The sequence below is a fragment of the Parasteatoda tepidariorum genome, chromosome 6 (assembly GCF_982258835.1).
Source record: "Parasteatoda tepidariorum strain Cologne lab strain chromosome 6, Ptep-v5.0, whole genome shotgun sequence".
In the NCBI taxonomy this organism is placed as follows: Eukaryota; Metazoa; Arthropoda; class Arachnida; order Araneae; family Theridiidae; genus Parasteatoda; species Parasteatoda tepidariorum.
Genome location: NC_141760.1, coordinates 18,063,101 through 18,087,895, shown reverse-complemented (window position 1 = coordinate 18,087,895; position 24,795 = coordinate 18,063,101). Strand labels below are relative to the sequence as shown.

General features: G+C 29.7%; 2 protein-coding genes across 2 annotated transcripts in view; both read right to left on the bottom strand.

Annotated features, from left to right (window-relative positions):
- Positions 1 to 24,795, bottom strand: part of LOC107444347 (astacin-like metalloprotease toxin 5) — a 63,256-nt gene that overhangs the window by 23,856 nt on the left and 14,605 nt on the right. The gene's annotated exons all lie outside the window — the stretch shown is intronic.
- On the bottom strand, positions 1,406 to 6,138 carry LOC107444349 (uncharacterized). The gene has a single exon (XM_043053768.3). The coding sequence runs from the start codon at positions 4,728 to 4,730 to the stop codon at positions 3,318 to 3,320; it is 1,413 nt and encodes a 470-aa protein (XP_042909702.1). The 5' UTR covers positions 4,731 to 6,138; the 3' UTR covers positions 1,406 to 3,317.

Here is a 24,795-nt window from a genome sequence, read left to right as displayed (position 1 = left end):
AGTATCTCCTATTTATTTTATAAATCTTAACCATAAAAGAAATCTGCATGGAAAACAAGACTAGAGCAAAACATTTTCCAGTGTTACACTATCACGCTACATACATATGCAACAAAAAACAGCTAAATTTATGCATAAAATTTTGACTGTATTTGCTGTATAAAATTAGAACTGCAAAGTAATTTTAAATAGGGAAAGTGTTCGTTAAATATCGCCATAAATTTTGTTAAATAGAAAATTAGCTTCGCTATTTGGAAGTTATTCTACGAAGAAATCTTCAAAATGTTCTTGGTTCTTCAAAAAAATTCGCAAAATAGAAAAATTTGCAAAATGGTAGTTCGATAAATAGAAATCCGACTGTATTTTTAAATCTATATTAGCTCTTTTTCAGTAAATAATAATAAGGTAATAATAATAAGGAGATACATCCATTTTATGCGCACAGAAAGTGCAATGCGAGTGACAAATAAACTGTAAATACTGCAATCTTAAGCAACAGAGCTTTCCGCCAAATTTACTGCTGGTGAAAATTTTCTAGGTTCGTGTTTTAATTTAATTCCAGCGAACAAACAAAATCATATGTATACTCTGTTAGGATTAAGACTTTTTATCAATATCTATGCTTTTGTTTTGATTATCAAGTTCTATTTTCCTCATTTTAATCCATAATTGTAATCCATATATATATAAATAAAAGGTAACAAAAAGTTTGCATTATTTTTTGTACCTTAACGTAATAAAATATTCTTAGTTTTTTAAAAGAAACAGAAATGTTTCCAACTTTAAGTCCATATGATGAGCCGTGATTGCTCAGGGGACAGAGCATTCTCCTTTCAGTGCGGTGAACCTGGTTCAAATCCCAGTGACGGCTAGTCCATACAAATTCCGAAACTAGCTTGCACTGACCACAATGCTGACGTAAAATATATTTAGTAGTAGACGGATCATGGGCTAGAGTTCTTTTGCAATCAGGCTAACCGTGGGAGGTTTTCCTCCCCTTGTCACGCAAATCCTCCCCGTGTTCTTCCCTCAGACAAATTTCTTCCATTCTGTTCAATTCTACATTGCCTTAATATGGATTTTAAAATTTAAAAAGAAATATATAGAATAACATTTTATCTGCTTAAAACTAAATACTGTATTATTGATTCCGATACTTTATTTATTTTAAATAATTTATTTCTTAATTCATTTCAAAAACATTAAAAAAGGAATTCTAATTACAGTTTTAACACATTGTATAAAACATTCTGATAAGATGATATAACTTGTAGGTTAGACAAATTTTAATTGTATCAAATACATTTAAAATCTGATCAAAATAATTTTTTTTAAAAATTTTTTATTTTGATAGTAAAATATGCAAGCATTATTCTGAAAATGTACCTATACTAAAGATTGCTGTCAAACAGAATGCCGTAGTAAGAAAACCTAACATTCAGTCAATCATAGTCCCTATTTCTAAGTCTCATGATATTGAATGTCTTATATCAGTTCTGCCTAACTGAATTAAAAGAAAAAAATATTGTTCCTCTTCACAAACAGATTCAATAATAAAAGCTCTGGACAAGACAGCTTTCTATAAAAACTTTTTTATAAAAATTTTTAAATAAAGTTATACAAATGAGATTATGAAAATTACTGTAAACAGGTCATTTCAACATTATCTGTATAAACTTACAAAAAGAATAAAATTAGTCAGCAGTATGAACAGAGCAGTGAGCATAAAAATCCTTAACACCATATTCACCAAGGAAACTAACCCACAGGTTTTATGAGAGCAAATCCAGATTAGATTCCAAAATTTCATTTCACCATGTATGTAACTGCGTGTCAGTTGGACCCAGAGTGAACTAACTTTAACCTGAAGATTTCCCGGTTCGAGTAACAGCAGGTGCGCAGAAGGCAAATTTTTATTTGTTTATGTTTTCAAAATTAATACTTTTGATGCTCAGTGAGGTCAATTTATAACTAGAAGTAACTATAATTAATTTATATAAAATAAATGCTTATTAATAAAATTAAAACTAAATTTTCCTGGGTTACTATCTTCTATAGAAGATATAATGTATATTTCTCAAAATATTAATAGCAGTCATTGTTGCACTTAAAAAAGTTTTCACTCAGAAAAAAAAACTTAGATAATTCAGATTGTGTCCATAATAATAGATCAAATGAATAGTGTAAGTAATAAGATTATAAATAATTTAACTAGCTTTTATTTGTATTTTTTTAATGAAAAAAAAACAACTGATGCTTGAAAGAAATATAAAATTTTAAAAAGAATGCAATAAATAAAATTATTATAGATCTCTATGACATCTATTGAGATTAAAGATCTTGCCCAAAAATGAAATATAGTATAGGGAAGAACAGGAAAAACAATGTGCAATATTTAGATATGAAAATAACAAATGGCATTTTAAATTTTTTTATCCATAAAACAAAACTATTAATAAAACTAAAAACATTATTTTTAATATATAATAAAAAACTATGCTGAAAATAATATTGTGTAATCAATACAAATCTTGATGCGAGGTAAAATTTTAACTACACAATATTTTTATGTTTGTGTGCAGCTTTATGATACCCATAATAATAAAATATCTAAATTCATAATGATAATACTTAGATCCTTTTGCTCATCTATACAACTCAGTTGGGAAAACAAAAATTAACACCTTTTTCATTTGTCCAGATAAAGAGTGATTCAAATTTAATTAGACACTACAATCTATTTAAGTCTTTCATAGAAAAATTATTTTAAAAATATCAGCGAAAAATGAAAACAATCACAGTTAATAAAGCTGTAAATCTAAAACCGGAAAGCAAGTTAAGAAACCCCCAGTTAGGAAACAGATGGCCCAAAAATATTGAAAAATACACTTTTCGACTCGTGTTCAATAATTTCCAAACCAGTATTTCTGAAGTGGGTGATACACATTAGGTCAGTGTCAACAGTGAATATGGTGTTAAGAATTAACTACAAGAATCAGGTTTCTCACTAGTATAAACAATGCTGTGTTTCATTATATTACTGTTGTAAAATTCTTATTACATATACGAGAATAAGGCTTCTCTCCAGTATGAACACGAAAGTACTCAGTCAGATGACCTCTACGTGAAAAACTCATATTAAATATACTGCACAGATAAGGTTTTTCACTAGTATAAACATAACTATGTTTAGTCAGATGACTTTTGCATGAAAAACTCTTATTACATACAGCACAAGAATAAGATTCTCAACAATGTGAACAAGACTGTGCTTAGACAGATAACTTATTCGCGAAAAAACTTTTGTTGAATATACTTTAAGAATAAGGTTTCGCACCAGTGTGAACACGACTGTGTTTAGTTAGATCACTTTTTCGTGAAAAACTCTTGTTGCATATACTACAAGAAAAAGGTTTCTCATCAGTGTGAACACGACTGTGTTCAGTTAGAGAAATTTTCTGCGAAAATCTTTTGTTGCATACACTACAAGAATGAGGTTTCTCACCAGTGTGAACACGACTGTGTTTAGTTAGATCACTTTTTCGTGAAAAACTCTTGTTGCATATACTACAATAAGGTTTCTCATCAGTGTGAACACGACTGTGTTCAGTTAGAGATATTTTATGGCAAAATCTTTTGTTGCATATACTACAAGAATAAGGTTTCTCACCAGTGTGAACACGACTGTGTTTAGTTAGATAACCTTTTCGTGTAAAACTCTTGTTGCATATACTACAAGAATAAGGTTTCTCACCAGTGTGAACACGACTGTGTTCCGTTAGAGACATTTGTTGCGAAAAACTTTTGTTGCATATACTACAAGAATAAGGCTTCTCACCAGTGTGAACACGACTGTGTTTAGTTAGATAAGTTTTTCGTGAAAAACTCTTATTACATAAACTACAGGAATAAGGTATCTCACCAGTATGAACACGAAAATGCTCAGTCAAATTACTTCTTTCTGAAAAATTTTTATTACATATACTACAGGAATAAGGTTTCTCACCAGTGTGAACAAGACGATGTCTAGTAAGTTTATTTATGTGCGAAAAACTCTTGTTGCATATACTACAGGAATAAGGTTTCTCACCAGTGTGAACACGACTGTGTTGAGTCACATCACTTTTTCGCGAAAAAGTATTGTTGCATATACTACAAGAAAAAGGTTTCTCACCAGAGTGAACACGACTATGTTCAGTTAGACGACTTTTTTTGGAAAAACTCTTGTTGCATATACTACAAGAATAAGGTTTCTCACCAGTGTGAATACGATAGTGTTCAGTCAAAAAACTTTTTTGCGAAAAACTCTTGTTACATATACTACAAGAATAAGGTTTCTCACCAGTATGAACACGACTGTGGTTAGTCATATCACTTTTTTGCGAAAAACTCTTGTTGCATATACTACAAGAATAAGGTCTCTCACCAGTGTGAACATGACTGTGTTCAGTTAGATGACTTTTTTGAGAAAAACTCTTGTTGCATATACTACAAGAAAAAGGTTTCTCACCAGTGTGAAGACGACTGTGTTTAGTTAGATTACTTTTTTGAGAAAAACTCTTGTTACATATACTACAAAAATAAGGTTTCTCACAAGTGTGAACACGACTATGTTTAGTTAGATGACTTTTTTGCGAAAAATTCTTGTTGCATATACTACAAGAAAAAGGTTTCTCATCAATGTAAACAAGGCTGTGTTCAGTTAGATGACTTTTTTGTGAAAAACTCATATTAAATAAACAACAAGAATAAGGTTTCTCAAAAGTGCGAACACGACTGTTTGTTCAGACGACTTATTTGCGAAAATTTTTTGTCACATAAACTACAGGAATAAGGTCTCTCACCAGTGTGAAAACAACTCTTCTTAATCAGATGACTTTTGCATGAAAAACTCTTATTACATACTAGAATAAGGTTTCTCACCAGTGTTAACACGACTGAGATTTGGTTAGATGACTTATTTGTGAAAAACTCTTATTACATATACTACAGGAAAAAGGATCCTCACCAGTATGAACATAACTGTATATAGTCAGATGAATTCTTTGTGAAAAACTCTTGTTACATATACTACAAGAATGAGGCGTTACACCAGCATGAAAAGTACTATGCTCAGTCAGATCACTATTGAAAAAGAAAAACTCTTACTACATATACTAAAAGAAAAAGGTTTGTCACTAATATCAACACGCCAGTATTCAGTCACATTAATATTTGTGAAAACTAATGTTACATACATAAGAGTTGGATTTTAAACCAGCCGATTGTGGTCAGTTAGATGACTTTTCTATGAAAAACTCTGATTGCATGTTTCACAGGAATAAGTTTAAGACTGTGCCATATGCACAAAATTTGTAACAGGTAAACTGTTTATAGAAAGTAAGTTTTTACTTTATTTTAAAACACTTTTTGTCATTTAATGACTATAATTATTTTTCTCCATTCATTGACAATGTCTTTTCGACAAACATTGTGTAAGTATCTTAAAGCACACAAACTAAAATCAAAGAATATATTTCGCACATATTAAAGCAAGAATTGCTTTTTAACATGATGCACAAATTATTTCGAGCACATTTTTCCTGACTCACATTGCCTAACAATAAGCTCGAATTGTTTAGATTGAATGATTGACAACAACATTTGTGTAGTGTAGTGAGACGAGATCATTGCTTATGCTTATAGCTTTCTATTCCCATTAATAAGGCTCTGGCAGAAGCTAGAAAGACAGCAGATACGATACGATGGATTAACTGTATATGAAAGTGGCAAGTTGTTGTTGTTGTAGTTCATTTACGTCGTACTAGAGCTTTACAATGGGCTATTGGCGACGGTCTGGGAAACATCCCTGAGGATGATCCGAAGATATGCCATCACAATTTTGATCCTCTGCAGAGGGGATGGCACCCCCGCTTCGGTAGCATGACAACCTGCACACGAAGTCGAGCACTTTACGGTAGCATAGTTTAACGAGGATCAATACCACACACCCTCGGTTCCTACGCAGACTGATCCAAATGGTCACCCACCGCACACTGACCGCAGCCAGTGATGCTTGACTTCGGTGATCTGCTGGGAACCGTGTCTTTAACGATCAGTCCACTGCGGGACTGAAAGTGGCAACACTTTCACCATCAGAGAAGAAGGAAGTTAGTGATGGGTTGCGTTCCAATATTCGCACCGGTGACACTGGTTACACGAAAGCGAACTAGTCACGTGATCTCAGTTCGCACCGTAATTTAGGAACGATCGGTGCGGTTAGGTCAGTTCTGGTTGCCATTAGCAACCAGAAGCAGACGCTCTCCTCTTTCGGAATCTTTGAGAAAAATATATTAGTGATAACAAATTCATTTTTTGTTCTATTGTATTTATTTCTTGACCATTCTATTTTTGCATTACTTGTTAAAGAATATATATTTCTAGACTTGTAAAGCTGTTTCATATAATAAAGCAAAATATCATGATTAGTTTCAGTTTATCTTATTTATTTTTTAAGTTTAGTTGATAGAAAGTAAAACTTCTGTTTCTTATTGCATATTTTTCCTATTTAAATGTTTATTTTAAAATGCATCCATCATCTCAGTAAGTTTTACATTTGAATATTTAACAAAATTAAAGAGAAAAATAAAAATCTGCTTAGTACAATTTTTATTGTTTTTCTTTGAAATATTTTGGAAATCATATTTTCGAAAAATTAATCGTTATACACTATTCTTTTCCTCCTTGCCCAGAGTGAGTTTTGATTTTTTAAATTTAAAAAAAAAATATTTAGCTTGCTTTAAGCTTAATTTTTCATGTAAATAGCGCAATTAATTGATTTTAAATATATAATAAACTTACTTTCATAATGAATTTTCTCAAGAGAGAAACTTTATCTTAATATAATAAGATCTTTTAAAATGTAAATTTGATAGCATTTCAAATACATGAGATGGCATCTTTGAAATGTTTCTCATTGTAAGCTTAAATGTCAATGACAAACAGTCAAAATAAGTTTAAAATTTGATTGCCAGAATTCAGAAAAATTAACACAGCTTCTATTTTGATAGTGATGGTATGTGGTGCAATGTTTATGAGCAAATTGACTTCAACTATGTAATGATAATATTTTCATAGTGAAATTTTTCACGAAAGCTAATTTGTTTACATGAAGAAATTTTAAAGTGAAACTTCCTCAGTTCCTCTAACAGAAATTAAAAATAACCATATGTTAGATAAGACTAAAAAGATCAAAATCCAGTTGTAAGATTTCTTTCTTAGCTGCAGTTTTTTTTTTTTTTTTAAAAAAAAGAAGTTAGGTAATTTTTATTAGTGAACATATTGTAAGATATTTTTATACTAGCCACCTTTGGCGAGAAGCTATGTCACCTTTCAAAATTATCTTGTACAATATATAAACTTTAACGGTAATCAAGTCGAATGCAGAGCACATCAGTATTTAAATATTTTAATACTTCAAACCCACCTTCAATCCTAACAGCATAATTAGTTTTAAAAAATATATTAACCAAATTTTTTTCACTTTTTAGCTGTTGCCCCAGTTGAAAGTACTTTGATCACAATTTTAGCAAAATAGTTAACACAGAGGAAAAAATTAGATTACTGTATGGTAAAAAAAAATCCCTCCTAATACTGGATAATAAAACCAAAATATATAGTATTTATATATTTCACTTCAATTTTCCCATTCACAAGATAAAGATTTTCTGAAAATTCTGGTTTTTAAAATTACCCACACACAAATTATAAAAAATACTTAACTGAAAAGCGGGTTTAAGTGAATAAATTAATTTTAGGCCATGCTCTAAGGTATCATGAAAAAATTATTAAACTTTACTAAACTTAATTACATATTATAAAACCATATTTTATTTATGGTGTTTATTTCTATAAAATTACAAGATGACTCTAAATAAATACTTAATGCATAACTAACTGTAAAGCTTAGTGCCAAATATTTTTATTAATTTACAAATAGCACATGGACAAACAAATTTGATTAATTACGAGGAGAAAAAAAAAGGGCCATTCGGTTTAAAGTCTGAGCATCCACTGCCTGGTACAGAGATTCTCAACCACTGTGCCGCGGCAGTTTTGTGAGCCGCCAAATTCTTAAAATGTGCCGCCTAATATTAGAAATGATACAATAAAAATTATAATGCTTTTTTTTTATTATGACTAAAGTTTAAATTTAAGAAAAGTGTATATATATACTTTTTATAATTTTTCCACGCTTTAACCGTGTGATCATCTTTGTCGGTGATTACATTGTCTCTGACAATCTTAAAATAAGATGGAAGTGTTAAAATTGTAAATGACACGTGATTTTAAAAAATGTAGTAAGAGCTAATCATTAAAGTAAGCTATGCAATTAATAAACAAATTAACAAAGGATAACTAAAAAAACAAACATATAAAAAAAAATTAACAAAGGATTACCAACAAATATTAAGCTAACAATTAGCAAAAAAACTAGTTCACAAGAAATCACAAAAAAATAACAGTTAATAACTATAGAAAACAAGCAAACAATTAATAACTAGCAAAAAAATAAAAATCTGTTACTAAATAATAAAAAATTGGTCGAAAGAAATAATTAATCCCTTAATGAATGTGATTTTGTAGCACATAATATTTTATTTCACATTCAAAATTATTATCACAAACTATTTAACACAGAGTAAAATAGGTAATTAAACAACTTTTAATCTAATTGTTTTCATTGTGAGCCGTCAAATTTCGAAATCGTTATAAGTGTGCCGCATCAAAAAAAAGGTTGAGAATCACTAGCCTGGTATGTGGAGGTGCTGTGGTAGCTTGGCGATGTAGGCACTGCAAGTTTTTATATAGTTAATATTTCGGTATGAAAAGCTACTTGTTGAATTCTTTTTTTCAAATTTTTTTTTTTATTTTACCAGTTATTTGAAATTCTATATTAGCATTAATAGTATTAGCAATAGAAAGAAAATAGTTGTCAAGTCACTTTTCTTGAATTCTACTGTGAAGCACTTATGCTGTTTAAAATTTACTTTGAAACACTCAACAGTGTTGCTAATATATAGAGAAATACCATGGTGCCACATGGGATAAATATTTATAAATAGATAACATACTTACCTGAAATAAGTTTGTGTTAAAAAGAGAGAAAGATATTATTATAATTTTGCTACAAGTGGGAGCTTTAGTATTCCATCACAACTATACAATTATAGTATTTACCTAATTAAAAAAAATGTTTTAACACAACAATATCATTTTATTGTAAAATATATATATAAAACTTAAATTTTTTAAAAAAATTAAGAAACAAAAATGTTGCAACAAAACAAGAAATGAACTAGTAATGATAAAGTTTAAAGCGTTTTTTTTGTTTACATTCAAAAATAAGAAATTCACTAATATTGTAATCTGCAGATATTGTTGTAATAAAAAATTTTCCATGTTGGACAGAAATATTTAAATTTGTAGTAATATAATTACACATAGTGACAGCAACCTTTGCCATCAAGTTTAAAATCGTTTCAGATGAACTTAACTATTGTTTGCAACTAGTGTAAAACAATGATGTATACAAAGATGTTTCACATAAAGTTAAATCTCCCTGTCATAACTATTAAGTTGTATTTGTCAGAAATGTTTTAAATCAAACTTTTAAACTAAGTTCAAATATTAACCCGAAAGTTTAAGATGACACAAGCAAGTCAATAATTCACTTATTTCAGTCATTTTTTAAAAAAATTTTGCCAAAAGTTAGATTTAGTAGTATAATTCAAAAAAAAAAAGTATACAAAACAACAGTTATTAATAAGTGTTTCAGAAATTTTCAAGTTAGTGTTATAAAAAATAAATATTTATATTACGTATAGATCAATAATCACGTAATAAATAGCTTGAATTAAAAAATAATTATCATTAAGAAATAGAAATCTTGAAACAAAAAGTAATGAACTAATAAGAAATTTAAATAGAAGTCGATTTTTTTAAAATTTTAAACAGAATCAAAGCTTAAATTAAAAATTTACCAATAACATATAAAATCTTCATATTGTTCAAAATTATAATGTCATAATACTAAAATGTTTATTATATTGTAATTTTCAGAATTTATTTTAGTTAACAATTATGAAAGAAATATAAATGTTAAAAACCTTTGGCATTAAAAGTCTAGTTCTAATAATACAGGCCAATGAACGACCTTTGTCGTTGGGCTCTATTTAAGATCCTTTTACAAAAACTAAACTTTTATATAATATCATCTGTTATTAATCTAAGACATTGATTTGCATGTGTGCTGAAGGAGGTACAGATCAGGATAGATTTCCATATCATTACTACTATGTTGTGGTTATCAGAAATGATTCAATATTAAAAAAAGAAATAGAAATACATACAATACTAATTATAAGCATAATAGATTGAAGGCCTAGTTTAACAACTTAGGTCAGTCCCTTTAATGACACTCATATGATGTATAATACAGTAAAAACTAAAAGCAAAATTTGTTATTAAGCTAGGATAATATTCATCGTTCCAGGTCTGTTATGGAATATAGAAAGGATATAAGAAAGATTTATAACACAAAAGAAATGTATTTAACAATCAAATATTGATTGGATTTGTTTATTTTAAAAACAATATACATTGGATGAAAATGTTTATGAATGCATATGAAGCAATAAATCTCTTACTGATTTTAAAGTTCTATCGCTATTACATATTTAACAATGCTTTGGATAGTTGTTTGATTTACAAAACGATATGTTTATTGAAAATCACAAGTCAAAATTCTTTCGATGTGAATCTATCAAGTAAATCTAATCACCACACGTATCAAAATTCAGATGAATTCTTAGTCTTGAAAACAAAAACATACTAATATCAGAAATAAAACGTTTATGAATGATATCAATTGCTATAAACAACATCAAGACGATTCATCTACAGAATACATTTCCAATAATAATTATTATATTTCAACTTATTACAAGAAAATTTATTTTCAATGATAAAACAAGTTTTTATAACAAATTTATATTAAAATCCATTCAAAAATACAGCAAAATTATGACGATCTCAACAGCAGTACAATAAAGTTTGTAAACAAATAAGGGTAATGACGTCATGCGAACTGACCAAACCGACCAGAAACCTGGTGCACTTCGTGCGTAACTGGTGACACTGGTTTGAATATTGGAACGATCGGTGCAGTGCACTGGTGTAACTGGTTTTAATATTGGAACGGTCGGTGCGGCAAACCAGTGCAACCGGTTACACCGGTGCGAATATTGGAACGTGCCCATGGTGTTTTCTGCACTAGAGAGCGCTGCAAGCTCCATACCACCTATACTTCCGGGTTACTGTTTCCGACGTATTTTAATGCCATTTGGCTCACAACGTGATCATTGTGTTTTGAGATTCATGTAAACGAGGTATTTGATTAATTATTACCTGTGTTTATGTCCCGCAGTGGACTGATCGTTAAGACACGGTTCCCAGCAGATCCCCGAAGTCAAGCATCAGTGGCTACGGTCAGTGTGCGGGTGGGTGACCACTTGGATCAGTCTGCGTAGGGACCGAGGGTGTGCGGTATTGGTCCTCGTTAAACTGTGCTACCGTAAAGTGCTCGACTTCGCGCGCAGGTCGTCGGGCTACCAAAGCGGGGGTGCCATCCCCTCCGCAGAGGATCAAAATTCTGATGGCATGTCTTCGGGTCATCCTTCGGGATGTTTCCCAGACCGTCGCCAATAGCCCATTGTACAGCTCTAGTTTGACGTAAATTAATAACAACAACAACTTGTGTTTACAATGCTAACAATACTTGTTACAATATAGGTACTTACACTAACGTAATATGGTGCACAGTTTGCAACAAGAAAAAACAGTAATAAACAAATGGATAGAGGTCAAATCATGATTTGGCCTCTTTCCATTTGGCTTTTTTGGCATTCCTGGAGGAATGCCAAAAAAGCAATTTTTTTCAAAATCTAGCAACCATGTCACCTTTTTTAACAATATATCTATAAATAACTAAAACAAATTTTCGCTTCAAGCTCACCAGAATTGCTTAATAACGTTAATATTTTATGAAATACGGCTGATTTGAGCCCAGAAATTATCTAATTTACTTCTTTTATTGAAAATAGAATTATCCGTTTGAAAATATCGCCTCGCAGAATAAGCTGTAGTAAGCAGTGGCGAACTCTCTAACCGGAACTGGAGCAGGTACTGAGCTTGTGGCGTAACTATCACTACAAACATTAAATACGAATTCACTAGTATATAAGACGCGTTAACTTGATTCTATCTTGCGGTAACTTTTCAGCGATGAAGATTGACATAGTCGATTTATAATTCCCCTCATTGGTGACCTCCGGACGTGATAAAAACTTGCCAACATTAACGGATGGGCCACATTAAACAGTTGATTTGCTCTAAAAAAAACTTCTCAAAGAAAAGAAGAAAAAAAACCGGTGAAGTAAATAAAGTCTCCCGGTAATAAGCAGAAATGAAGAAGAAAAAAATGACCGAAATGCTATAAACAAAAATTAAGAAGAAAAAAATGAGCGAAATGCTACAAAAACAAAAAATGAAGATAAAAAATTAATGAACGAAATACTTTAAAAACAAATGAAGAAAAAATATTATGATCAAAATTGATAGGAATAAATAATTAGCATGAATCAACTATATAGTGGTATCCGTTCATCTCGAATTCTATCCCAGATAAAATTCTAGAAGGGGAGTAATGTGTCGTAACTACCACTACAAATATTAAATACAAATTCACTCTAGTACATTAGACACGTCAACTTGATTCTATCTTGAGGTACCTTTTGATAGATGAAGGTTGACATAGTCGATTTGTAATTCCCCTCGAGCTGGAGATTGTTACTGTTTCTCTCAGGGCCGGATTTACGTATAAGCTAAATAAGCTGTAGCTTGGGGCCCCGAGATGGCAAGGGCCCCCAGATCCCACTTTTAAAAAAAAGGTTTCATTTGGAGCTGGGGCCCCCTGAAGCCTAAAATACGTTTTCTTTTTCACATTGCTTTTCAAAATCTAATCAAAGTGTTTACAAATAAAAAATAATTATTACTCTTTACTTTCCTAACCAAAGAGCAATGCATTCATTTTTATCCTTGCAGCGATTAATTGCTTTTCTATTCTCGATATAGTTTTTCCATTTAACATGGCTTATTTTTTACCAGTACATCATTGCTAATTGATTATTATTTATTATCTCATGCATCAGAGGAAGAGAAATTGATTGAGAATTGTACAGTCCGCAAAAAAAAAAAACGAATCACCCTGAATAACTTTCGTTCTAATGATCAGATTTTCACGAACTAAGTGTCAATCTTAATGGTTCCTGGGGGTGACCTCAAATATGCTAATTAGTTAGTGCTAACTATTAATTAAGTTACGAAATCAGATACAAAAACGTACTTTCTCTGAATAAACATGCATTTTTTTTACATATTTGGATTTCTTATCTTCAAAATATAGGGGATAGCCGCAATCTGGGAAATGTGGTCCCCATAGTTTGGTCAGGAGAGCGATTCAAAGTTCGTACCCCTTAATGTTAATTTCGTTTTTTGCGTTTTCAGTTATATTTTCAAAACTAATGAAGCAATTCAAAAAAAAATTTAACCCACTCATAAAACTCATTTACCCAAAGATAATTTCATGCAAAAAATAATTTTTAATAATTATTTATTATTTTTTATTACTTAATTAAAGTGAGGATGAAAAAAATATTGAATTATAAGGTATGAATTTTTTTATACCATATTAATCTACATATTTTTCAATTGAAAAATCTAAAGTTTCAACTGTTTTTATTTATTAGAAGCCGAGAAAAATTAAAATTAATTATTTTTAAAAAAATAATTTGGCGACAATAAAGAAATAACTAATTGGGGCGATTAAAATTAAAATGTGATAAACTTGGGAAGAACTTGACTTCGCGCGCGTAGCGTAAAATTTCATTCATATTTTTTTCGCTAATAATCGTTTGCTAATCTTTTTATTTTCATTTCTTTCACACTATAAAATACGATGTTTCTTTTTTAGTCATTTAATAATTTATTTGCAATTTAGAAAAGAATTTTGAATAAAAAACACTTTATTCAACAAATGTCTAGTTTTAAAAAAGCGTGCTTCTGATGGAATACACCAGATTGTGCTTATTTAATTTGATTATTTTTTATTTTTTTTATTTTGTTTTTCAATAACTGATACAATTTCAATAATATACATACGTATGCATAGATTTGGAATACTATATTTATCAATTTCTTGAATACATATTTTATAAATATTAATAAAAATACGTAGTCAACATTTTTAAACATCTCTCAAAACATCGCAAATTTCTCAACGTCTTATAGGGTAAACTAAACAATGAAGGAACACTTAAGCTTAGCTTGCCTTTAAAAAAAATTCATAAAAATTTCAAAATTTGTAATTTTAGCTAAATGATGGCGTCGACATATTTGCTGTTAAATTCAAATTATGTAAAAAAAAGTTAGATAACTTACATAATATTGCTTTAAGCTTTTGGTGGTTTAAATAATAAGTAGTAAGATGACCAAGTGAAGGAACAGTTCTTACCAGTGAATAAACACTAAATTTTCCAGTGAATGAACACTTAATTTTGTGAATGTTTGATGCTCGTTAGGAGTCCATAGGCCACACAAATGTCTAAAAACAAGATTTTTCTTGGAATTACGACATATAACCATAGTTAATGTGGAAAATATTACATTTTTATCAGTCATGGAAGGGAAAGTAAAATATGTTTGAATACATAATTTTAAAAAAAATGTTTTTCATTTTTTTCTCACAGTTTAATAGTCCTTTCTAAATTATGAATGTTTATCATTGTGTAATCCGATGATGTTTTTATTATTATTATAATTCGATCATTTTTTTGTTTACTCTTTTCCCCATATTTTTGAAGCTTTTTTTTTAAAATCTTTTTAAGTATTTTTTTTTCTCTTCGTCATGAGTAATTTATTTCTTTTGATTTATCCTTCCTCTTTTTTCCAAATTTTTGGCCAATGTAAATGTATCTTCGAAATTTCTTTTGATTTTCTAGTTCCATTTCCAGAATTCCTCACTGGATAATAAATGAGAATAAGGAGTTTCGAAGTTTAAGTAAAACCCATCTCTCATCGACTTATATCTAGTAGTTACTTATGAAACCAATTGTTTTTGCAGCTAATAATGCCTCAAGAGGACTTATCTCAAAATCAGTTTTCAAGATACTTTCATTATTAATGTTAGTTGTCTCAGCTTCAGAGCCAAAATTTGATTATACAATTGTTCTTTTTGAAATAAATTCTTCAATATTGAGAAAAGCACAGGCTATTGGATATTTGGGAGATTAAACTTTTCTGTCAATGCTCCTTTAAAAATTTGCAACATAACTTGTGAGATTTCCATCTCAAGTTTCTGAAGAAATACCGCATCTTTCTCGAAGCATGTGTTTTGTTGATAAATTGTCTTGCTCATTAATTCTTGGTGTGTGTTTTGCATGCATTTGTTACAGTCAACGTTTTCTACATCGAATGGAAAAATATCGCATTTCATAAAAGCATTTTAACTTCATCAGTTGATGCCTCAAATCTTATTTAAAAATGGATGCAAAATTTTCTAGACATATTGTTTTACAATTCTTTTGTTTTCAAGATCTAACGAGAGATTTCCATGAATTAGGTAGAAAACTAAACCAGAAAATTTGTTTTGAGGAACAAAACCTGCTCAGTTTCAAATTGATATGAGATTTATACCTATCCAGAAGAAGCAAAATATGTAATTTGATTGCCATTTTAATCAGCCATGAGTAGAAACATTTGCAATATATTTGTAAAATGTTGCTGCAGTTATCGTTTCATTTCATGAACAGCTTTTTCCAATGAAATATGTAGCAGGGACTGATTCTGTAATATCTCAACGACTTCTTCTGTAAGGAAAAACTACCAATGGAGGAACTTTTTCTTTCCTAGGTACTTTAGAATATAAATCCTTATAATTTTTAAGGTCGAAGAGTTTTCCCGTTTAAGGGTAGTATTCAACTCTTGTTTCATTCGCATTGTAAATGCAATCACTTTATAAAAGGATGCCAGGGCTACTTCCCTCCTAAAGATTCTTCTGAAGTTCTTAAAACCAGTATTTCCAATATTATTCTCTAAGGGAAGTTTTGCCTTTTGAAATTATCGTCGCATTGCACTGAGTTATCGGTGGATGTCGCCTTAAAAAAACTTCACCCATTTTTCACCTAGATAATTGTCTTTAAATGGATTTTTCCTACCAGTTCCCGTTAGGACATTAATGACGGCAATAAGATAATAATTTAGCTAATTATTGGCACAAAATCCTGCAAAGAAATTTTGCATTCAAGCTTTTATTATTATATTTAGTTGTTATATTTAGTAAATAAACATAGTTTATTAAGGTGTCTAAGGTATGATGTAATAACTAATCACTACATTTATAAAGATAAATAATAAATTAATTATTATTATAATTCTTTAAATAAATTTAGCAACTAAATTTGCATATTTAAATGAAATTGTTATAGGAACTATTCATACAACATTTAACTGAATTTTAGGAGTCCTCTATGTCGTTGAACTACTAATTATCCATGTGAAATCATATTTCACTCCTACTATTCATTCACTGGGAAATCTATTCTCAGTGAAGGAACATGCCTGTTCCTTCACTGGTTAGAAGTTGTTTTTTTTAATTTCTAACATAATTTTGATTTATAATATGACAAAAGGTACAAGAAAATTAAAATTTTTCTTTTATTTTCATTAACTTGACAAAATCCCAATAAAGGAACACTTGTTTATTCATTGGTTTTTCATCGTTTGGTAATCTAGTTAATAAGCACCCCCTAATCTCAGTACCTGCTTATGTTATGATGCTTGAAATAAATAAAACGTAACTTCAATAACCATATTTTGAACAACTTTTTCACAATGAGAAAAAAAGCATTATTATATGCAATTAATTTTACTTTAAACGGATAACTAGCACCACTGACCTTATAATTGTGTCAAAGAAACAAGGCGTTGAGCAGATACTAACAAATTCAAAACTTTTTCCAGAGAAGACTCTAAGACCAGGTAACTCAATGCATTGTTAGATAACTTCCTATTGTTAGGTAGTAAGCTACTGTTACCAATCAATCTAAATTAAAACGTTTAAAATCTTATTTTAAAAAAATATCTATGAAATGTTCCTTCACTGGGGTGTGTTCCATCACTGGTTGGCTTACCTTATATCGCCTTAATCTTAATAGAAATTTCTGGAAGTGTTTCACAAATGTTTCGCAGAACTATTTTACCAGTTATTTAAGTAAATTTTGACATTTTAAGAATCTTATTCTTTACCCTTTTACGTTTATTATTTCTTTATTAATATACTAATCAATTTTTTTAGTTCTTTAATTTAGGTTTTCTTTAAAGTAAAGTTCCTTTCTAAATTATAGTAAAGTTTTCTTAAAAAGAATTATTGTCTGCTAGCTAAGAATAAAACCTTGTTAAGAAATTAAAAACATTCCGCTGTTTAAAATTATTTAATGCAAAACAGCTGATTATTTACTTAGCATACTATTTTTTTTGAAGAAAGAGTATAAATTATTAATTGTCTTTTTTTTGTTTCTTTTGACTTCAACATAGATTATCTAAAATAGTTTTGATGTTTTATAAGTCACTACAAAGAGTTTAAAGATACAGAACATAAAAAGCTGTCGAATACGCAGCCAAATTTTTGAGCGTCTTAAAATATCTCAGTATCTTAAATGTCGTCCTAACATCCTAGTTGTGAAATTAAATTTTTAATTATCTGATCACGTGTGATTCACTAATTATTTCATTATATCTTTTACTCTTTCTTTATGATACCAAGTAGATTTTTTTTCCCGATAATATACTAAACTATCTATATATATATTTCTCTTACACGGCGATAAAAAAAAAAGCCTCATTACAACTCCCCGAATGGCAACGCTAGAAAATCGACCAATCATTGCGGCTAAGAATATCACATGGTGAGGTGGCTCAACATATAGCGCTTTTAAAAACGGAAACTGAAATAACCAGAGTGTAAAATATTATGTGCTTATGCGCATCGTATTTTTTGTTAAATAATTCATTTATTATATATCAGTTTATAGATGGTAACGAGAAGAGTTTTGTGGTTGCTATGGTGACTATTTAGAATGTAAATTGTTTTTTTTGTTTTTTTTTGAGTGAGTGTGATATTTCTTTTTTGGAACTGCGATGCTGTAATTTTATTGTTTAGTTAATAAATCTTCCTTTTGTATTAAACGTGATAGTAGTTTCCTAAATTATTTGATTCGAAGTCCTTTGAGTTTTATTTGAGGTCAGTTTATTTTGTATTTTTTGACAAGAGAGAGCATTCTCACCAAATGTGATTTCTTCCGAAATTCAATGTTTTGTTTATACAGGTTTTTCCATTGCAATTCACTTATTTCAACTTTTAATAGACTTAATTATAGCCAAAATTTTAACCTTTTTAAAGAGATATCAGTTTTAGAAATTTTATCTTAAGATTTTACACTATAGCACATTACTAATAGGTTTAACGAATTACATGTCATTTATTTGAATTCAAATTTATTTTACTGACTTAGTATTTACTAAAAAGATGTAAATTTAAAAAAAAAAAAGTCGTTATATGGATTTGAATGATTGTTTTGAATTCTTAGAATTTTGTGAATTTGCAATGTATCTAAGTTAGTAGCGAGCGAAGCGAGCTTGGTTTGCGAAGCAAACCATATAAGATTGCGTAGCAATTTTCGGGGGTTGGCGAGCGTCAGCGAGCAGGGGGCGCAGCAAACTAGTTTTGTTTATTTTTTTACTTTAGCACGATTCCCAATATATTATTGTAGTATAATTTGTTATCAGGAAAATGCCTTATTTTGTTAAGAAAGTCTTATTTTGTTGAAATACTAAAAATTGAAATTTGTAAGAAGGTTCCGAAGCCGTGCCAATTTTAGAGTCATCTGATTTTAAAAAATACGCAATTTCCGAACTTATTTTAATAAAAAAATAAATAAAAGAAACCGTGGCAAGAAGGCTAACATACTTTTTACAGAAACTGTGAAAACTAATTTTTCCTATATTTCGTCAAAAGAGGATAAGAATGATATTGCTCCAAGGGATCTACTCAATAATTTCGCTATTTCCAGAATGAAATCTGTTTGATCGAAACATATTATTCCTTGAAAATTAAAACGAGGAAAAAATTAGCTTTTATTATTTATCTAAGCTTATTCCATTTATTTAATAATACAGGTATTAAGGTTAAGAATATGCGATGGAAGCCCCGTTTACTATTATACTATAAATGCATTAAATCATATAGCTTGAATAATTTATTTTAAGCAAATTATTTAATAATTTTAAGCAAATAAGGGTGTAAAAATAAACTCGATCAAAATACTCCGAAAGCATACCCTAAAATATATATAGAATAAACTTTGGCATCGATACATAAAAAATACCTTTTCAAAACTTATTTTAATATCGAGTGAAATAATTTAATATGTTGTGTAACTAGATGGATAATCCCAAGAAACTAAATCGAAAATATGAAAACTTCATTGCTTTAAAAAAATAATAGATGATAATAAAAGTAAACATGTTTTGAGAGTCCAATAATGAAAGTCACAAGTTATTCAAGCCTGACAAGTCTTGAGAATGGGCGATTATATTTGAACGCTCGAAACATGTCGACTTTTACTTCCCTCTTCATATGTTTTGAAGCCAGTTGAGCTTTTATCGTCAATTATACTGTTTTACATTTGGGTCTTGATCATTATTTTGATAAGGATTTTACACTCGTTAAAGTAAACATATGCATTTTAACAGGATTCATGTGGTCTTTAAAAACGTAAGAGCATCAATATTGTAAAAGTTATATTTAACTAAAAAATTAAAATTTTGACACCGGATATTTTGAGTTAATGAGTTAATGAAATAAAATATTTTATCTTTTATGTTGTTGGGCCCCATTTCAGTAACTTAAAGATCTTACTAGCTCTGTTTAAAAGCAGAGTATCAGATATATATAAGAAAACATAAATAATCATAGTAGCAGTATTTGGTGGTAAATGTAGCTTATCGTAATTGAAGAATATGCTGTGAGACATTGTATGGTGAATTTGCGAACGTAAGTTTCAGAATGCATCAAAACACGAGGATGCTATTTGCTAATCATCTTTATCCAAAGAAAACCATGTAACCTAAATATCTAGCAGAATGAATCGATTTTATAAACAACGAATCATACAATATGCAGCATATTATTTCAATATCTTATTCTTAAACAAAACATATTTCAATGTCTTTAAAATGCCACTAAACATTCAGCAATTCCTTGAGTTATAGAAAAAAGAAATATCGTAAATTATAGAAAATCTTGTAAATGTGCATTAGAATTACTATACAATCTACATTTTATTTTTCAAGTACTTTTTTTTTCTTCAAACTTTCTTGCTTAAGGTCTGGTTTCTTAGGACAAGCGCCTTATCTGGGCGTCAGCGGGACGTCAACGTCACGCTGACGCCAACAAAATACTGGTTTGTTAGCTCAAGGCCTGGTTTCTTAGAACTAACGCCTTATCTGGGCGTCAGCGGAAAGTTGACGTAGATCTGACGCCAAAAAAATACTTTTTTGTTAGCTCAGCGTGAGCAGTCGGTCCAACGCAGACATTATCTCTCATTGCGCATGCGTTAATAACGTAAACAAATATTTATTTTGAATTTGTATTGATTTTGTTATTGTCGACCAGTGTTTTAGAGAACAAATAATGACTTTGTTCAAGAAAAAACACATTATAGCTGAGCTAAATGAAGAGTGCTATGTTTAATGAAGAAGCTATGTTTAATGTCAAAATCAAAATCTTGGCTGATTTCAATGTGCTGTTGGATGTTGTCCGCCATTGCTTCTGTGGTTAACGTCACGCTGTAATCCAACTGCAGTTGAGTTGGACGGCAATTGAAGTTCAAGATAAGCGTTCGATGACGTATACTATCAAACTCACAAATGGACCAATCAGAGGTTAACGCTGATTTCCAGCTGACGGCGTCCTGTCCTAAGAAACCAGGCCTTTAGAAGACTCGATTAAAGCTGTAAAAATGATTATCCCTAAAATTTTGTATTTAGCTATAATAAGTTATGTTAATTTAATTTTAGTAAGAAATCCTCGAATAAATATAGCAAAAACAGCATAATCTATATAATATCGGTAAAAAGTTCACGTATTTAAATTCTAAAAACTTAGAAAATCATAAATAATTTATAAATCGATAAAAATTTTCTTTTCAAAGGGGATTAAAATATTTTTTTTTTTTGCTTTTTAGACAGAAATCATCTTAAAAATGGCCTATTGCCTAGAAACTTCGAGATATTTACTATTAACAATTAATTAAACCTCTCCCAGCAATCACAAACATTATTTCAATTTTTTTTCTACAGTCAGAGCGTGGTTGCCTAGCAACCTAGTAAAATTACGCATTCCACTTTTGAATTAGTCAACGGGTTATCTTAAAATATTCATTTGCGCAGGCGACTTTTTTTGGCGGTTTTCTGGACTATCGCCAAATATATAAACCTTTATTGCTACCCAATTTACCACCCAATTTTTTTAAAATTTTGTCTACCCCCCCTAATTCAAGTGTCTAGATTCCAAATATGTAAAAAAAAATATATGTTTATTCAGAGAAAGTACGTTTTTGTGTCTGATTTCGTAACTTAATTAATAGTTAGCACTAATTAATTAGCATATTTGAGGTCACCCCCAGGAACCATTAAGATTGACACTTAGTTCGTGAAAATCCGATCATTAGAACGAAAGTTATTCAGGGTGATTCGTTTTTTTTTTTTGCGGACTGTACCAAAATCATATGAATATATATAAAAAACTTTTTTTCAAAAAAAAAAAAACTTTTTATGTAAATAAAATGTAAGGTATTAATTTCTAATTGCTTACTATTTCTAAATTCATAGCATCGAAATATATGTTTTAATATACAGAAGAAAATTCAATAAATTTGATATACTTAGTTTAATTGTATTGTTTTATAAAAATAATTTATCCGAAACATTTATATTTAAAGTAAATGTAGAAGTCAGAGTGTAAAAAAATAGTCTTTGTTGAAGATTGACATAGTAGCAGACGATTATTTTCAAAGACATAGTAGCAGACGATTATTTTTAAAGACATATTAGCAGACGATTATTTTCAAAAAACAGAATTTAAATTGCTGTTGAAGGTATTAACCAGGTTGGCAAAAAGCACGAAATTAAAGAAGGACATATTGTATTGGTGGTTCACGCTTTCTCTTTACTTTTTTCGAAAGAATAAATAGAACATTTTTTCTTCCTTTTTGTTGAAGTTCCTTCTTGTGTTTTTTCTCTCAAGGTAAGATTTTTTCGTTCAATTAAGCAATACCAATTTATTTGCTTATTGTTTTGCAATATTTTTCTGTGCTACATTTAGTTTATTTATTTAGTAGTTAAGATAAAAGGTTCTCTTATTTTGGTAACTGCAACAGCCTTATTTCCAAAATAGGATTTGACATTCAATGATAGGGTTCAGTTTTAGTATTTATGTTTAATAGTTAGTGCAGAAGTAGTAGAACAAAAAATAACGCACGGAGAAAAAGTTACGAGGACAAAAATTGTAACAAAACCAATGGTATTTAAACCATCCAATTGGTATTTTTTTCCGTTCGCATTGCAACAGTTCATCGAGGTTATCTTATAACAATTTATCCTCTTATACTATTCTGAATTGAGTTCAAAATTACAAGGCTACGGAGTTAAACATTGGTAGTCGTAAACTCAAGATTGGATCGGGTGTTCAACAGCGGTTATAAAATAAAACTAATAATTGTATTGTGCTTTCTTGCATACTATCAAACTCCTTGCATATTTTCTAAACACCTTATAATTTCAAGTATCTAAATCTTATAGATTTTGAGCAGCAAAGCAAAATGTAACGCAAAGAAAAAACAATTGAGAATATTGCTAATTTAAAATTACAATTCATTTATAATTTAAAATTGCAAATAACATATAGTCAGAATTTCGGGGGAAAAACATGACATACGCGTCACGAGACACGTCACGAAACACAATCTGACACATCAAGAGCTCTATAAAATAATTTTTGAGGATCATATCCAATCTGCCTTCCCTAATGTGGAAGCAATTTTTAGACTGTTCCTTTGCATGGCGATTACAAATTGTCATGGTGAAAGATCATTTTCTCAGCTAAAAAGAATCAAAAACGAATTTAGAACAACTATGTCACAAGACAAGTTAGCAAACCTTAGTCTGATGTGCATTGAAAGTGATAAACTCAAAGGTTTGTCATTTGATGATATTGTTAATGATTTTGCTTTGAAAAAGGCAAGAAGAAAAATATTATAAACAAAGATGGTGATGTGAAACGAACTCTATTTTCCAACAAGTATAACATAATAACTTTAAATCCAATTTTTCTTTAATTGAAATTTTCTTTATTCCCTTTCAATTACTTTTTTCCGTACTACTTTTAAACGTTTAAGGTGATTTCCTGCAAGTGCCCGAATTCCTACATTAATTTAAATGTGATATAAATTTTTAATTAAAATAAATTTGACTTGATTTTATAAACGTATATGTCTTGTGTTAATGTGCGTAAAAGATTATTAAATAGTTTTTATTCCTTAGCATAGTATTAGAAAAAAATTGTTATTCTTCTATCTAGTTTTATATATTTATGTGATTATTCAGAGTTCTTATACTTGTGAAATGAATGAGCTTAATATATGTTTCCATTGTAAATTTTTTTTATCCTTCAAAAATTATGTGTAATAAAAGAAAGGTTCTACATTATAGTTTCATCACAATCAATATATTTAACAATCAAGTAATATTAACAAATTTTATTAATTTAATGTTAATGCTCAATAATAATGCTCATATCACAGTTTAGGTGCATAGAAAACGGAATTGAACCTATAAGGGCCCCATCATTTTTAGTAGCTTAGGGCCCCGCCTAGCTTAAATCCGGCCCTGGTTTCTCTATATATAACATAAAATCATAGAAGTCTGACCTCGTTTTCCATTGTTGTCGGGGCATTTTTATTGGCTGGAAAATCACGTGGTAGGATCCAGTTCCCCCCCATTCATTTCCATATTGTTTAGGTTGTCATCAGCATAAAATTAACAAAAGTCGTAAAGGTATTCGCGATCGCAACGAATATAGGGGGCGTTGTTGTATGTGACGCATACCTGCGATTTCTATATGAACCGTCATTCAGTTACTCTGGAGACGTCTTTAATGTAGCGTGTAGCATTGAAAAAAATATGTATCTTGTAACAGAACAGTTGTAAACAGAAAAAAATATGTATCTTCTTATTAGAGTTAAAACCTAATGCCTGAGAAATAGTTTTACTAAATTTAATGATATAACCTGAAAGGCCTATTTCAACTTTACATTCCATAGTTTTAAGAATCATATTGCTTCAAACATTAAAATAAGCAAAAAGTATACATAAGCTTCATAATTTTATGTAATTTAATTTTGTAAATAAAGTTTTTTGACAAGTAATTGGGTATAATATGAAAAAAGCACAACTACTTCCACTTACTAGGAATAACATTTACCTTTTAGTTTAATTAATAAACTGAGTTTTAAATATGCTTACTAAATTCATAAACTTCGGTAAAACAACAATATAAATTATTGCCAAAGGAACTAGACT

What these genes read in the sequence shown, in the direction of transcription:
- LOC107444349 (XM_043053768.3), bottom strand. Translation starts at nt 4,730, where the DNA reads ATGAGTTTTTCACAAAAAAGTCATCTAACTGAACACAGCCTTGTTTAC.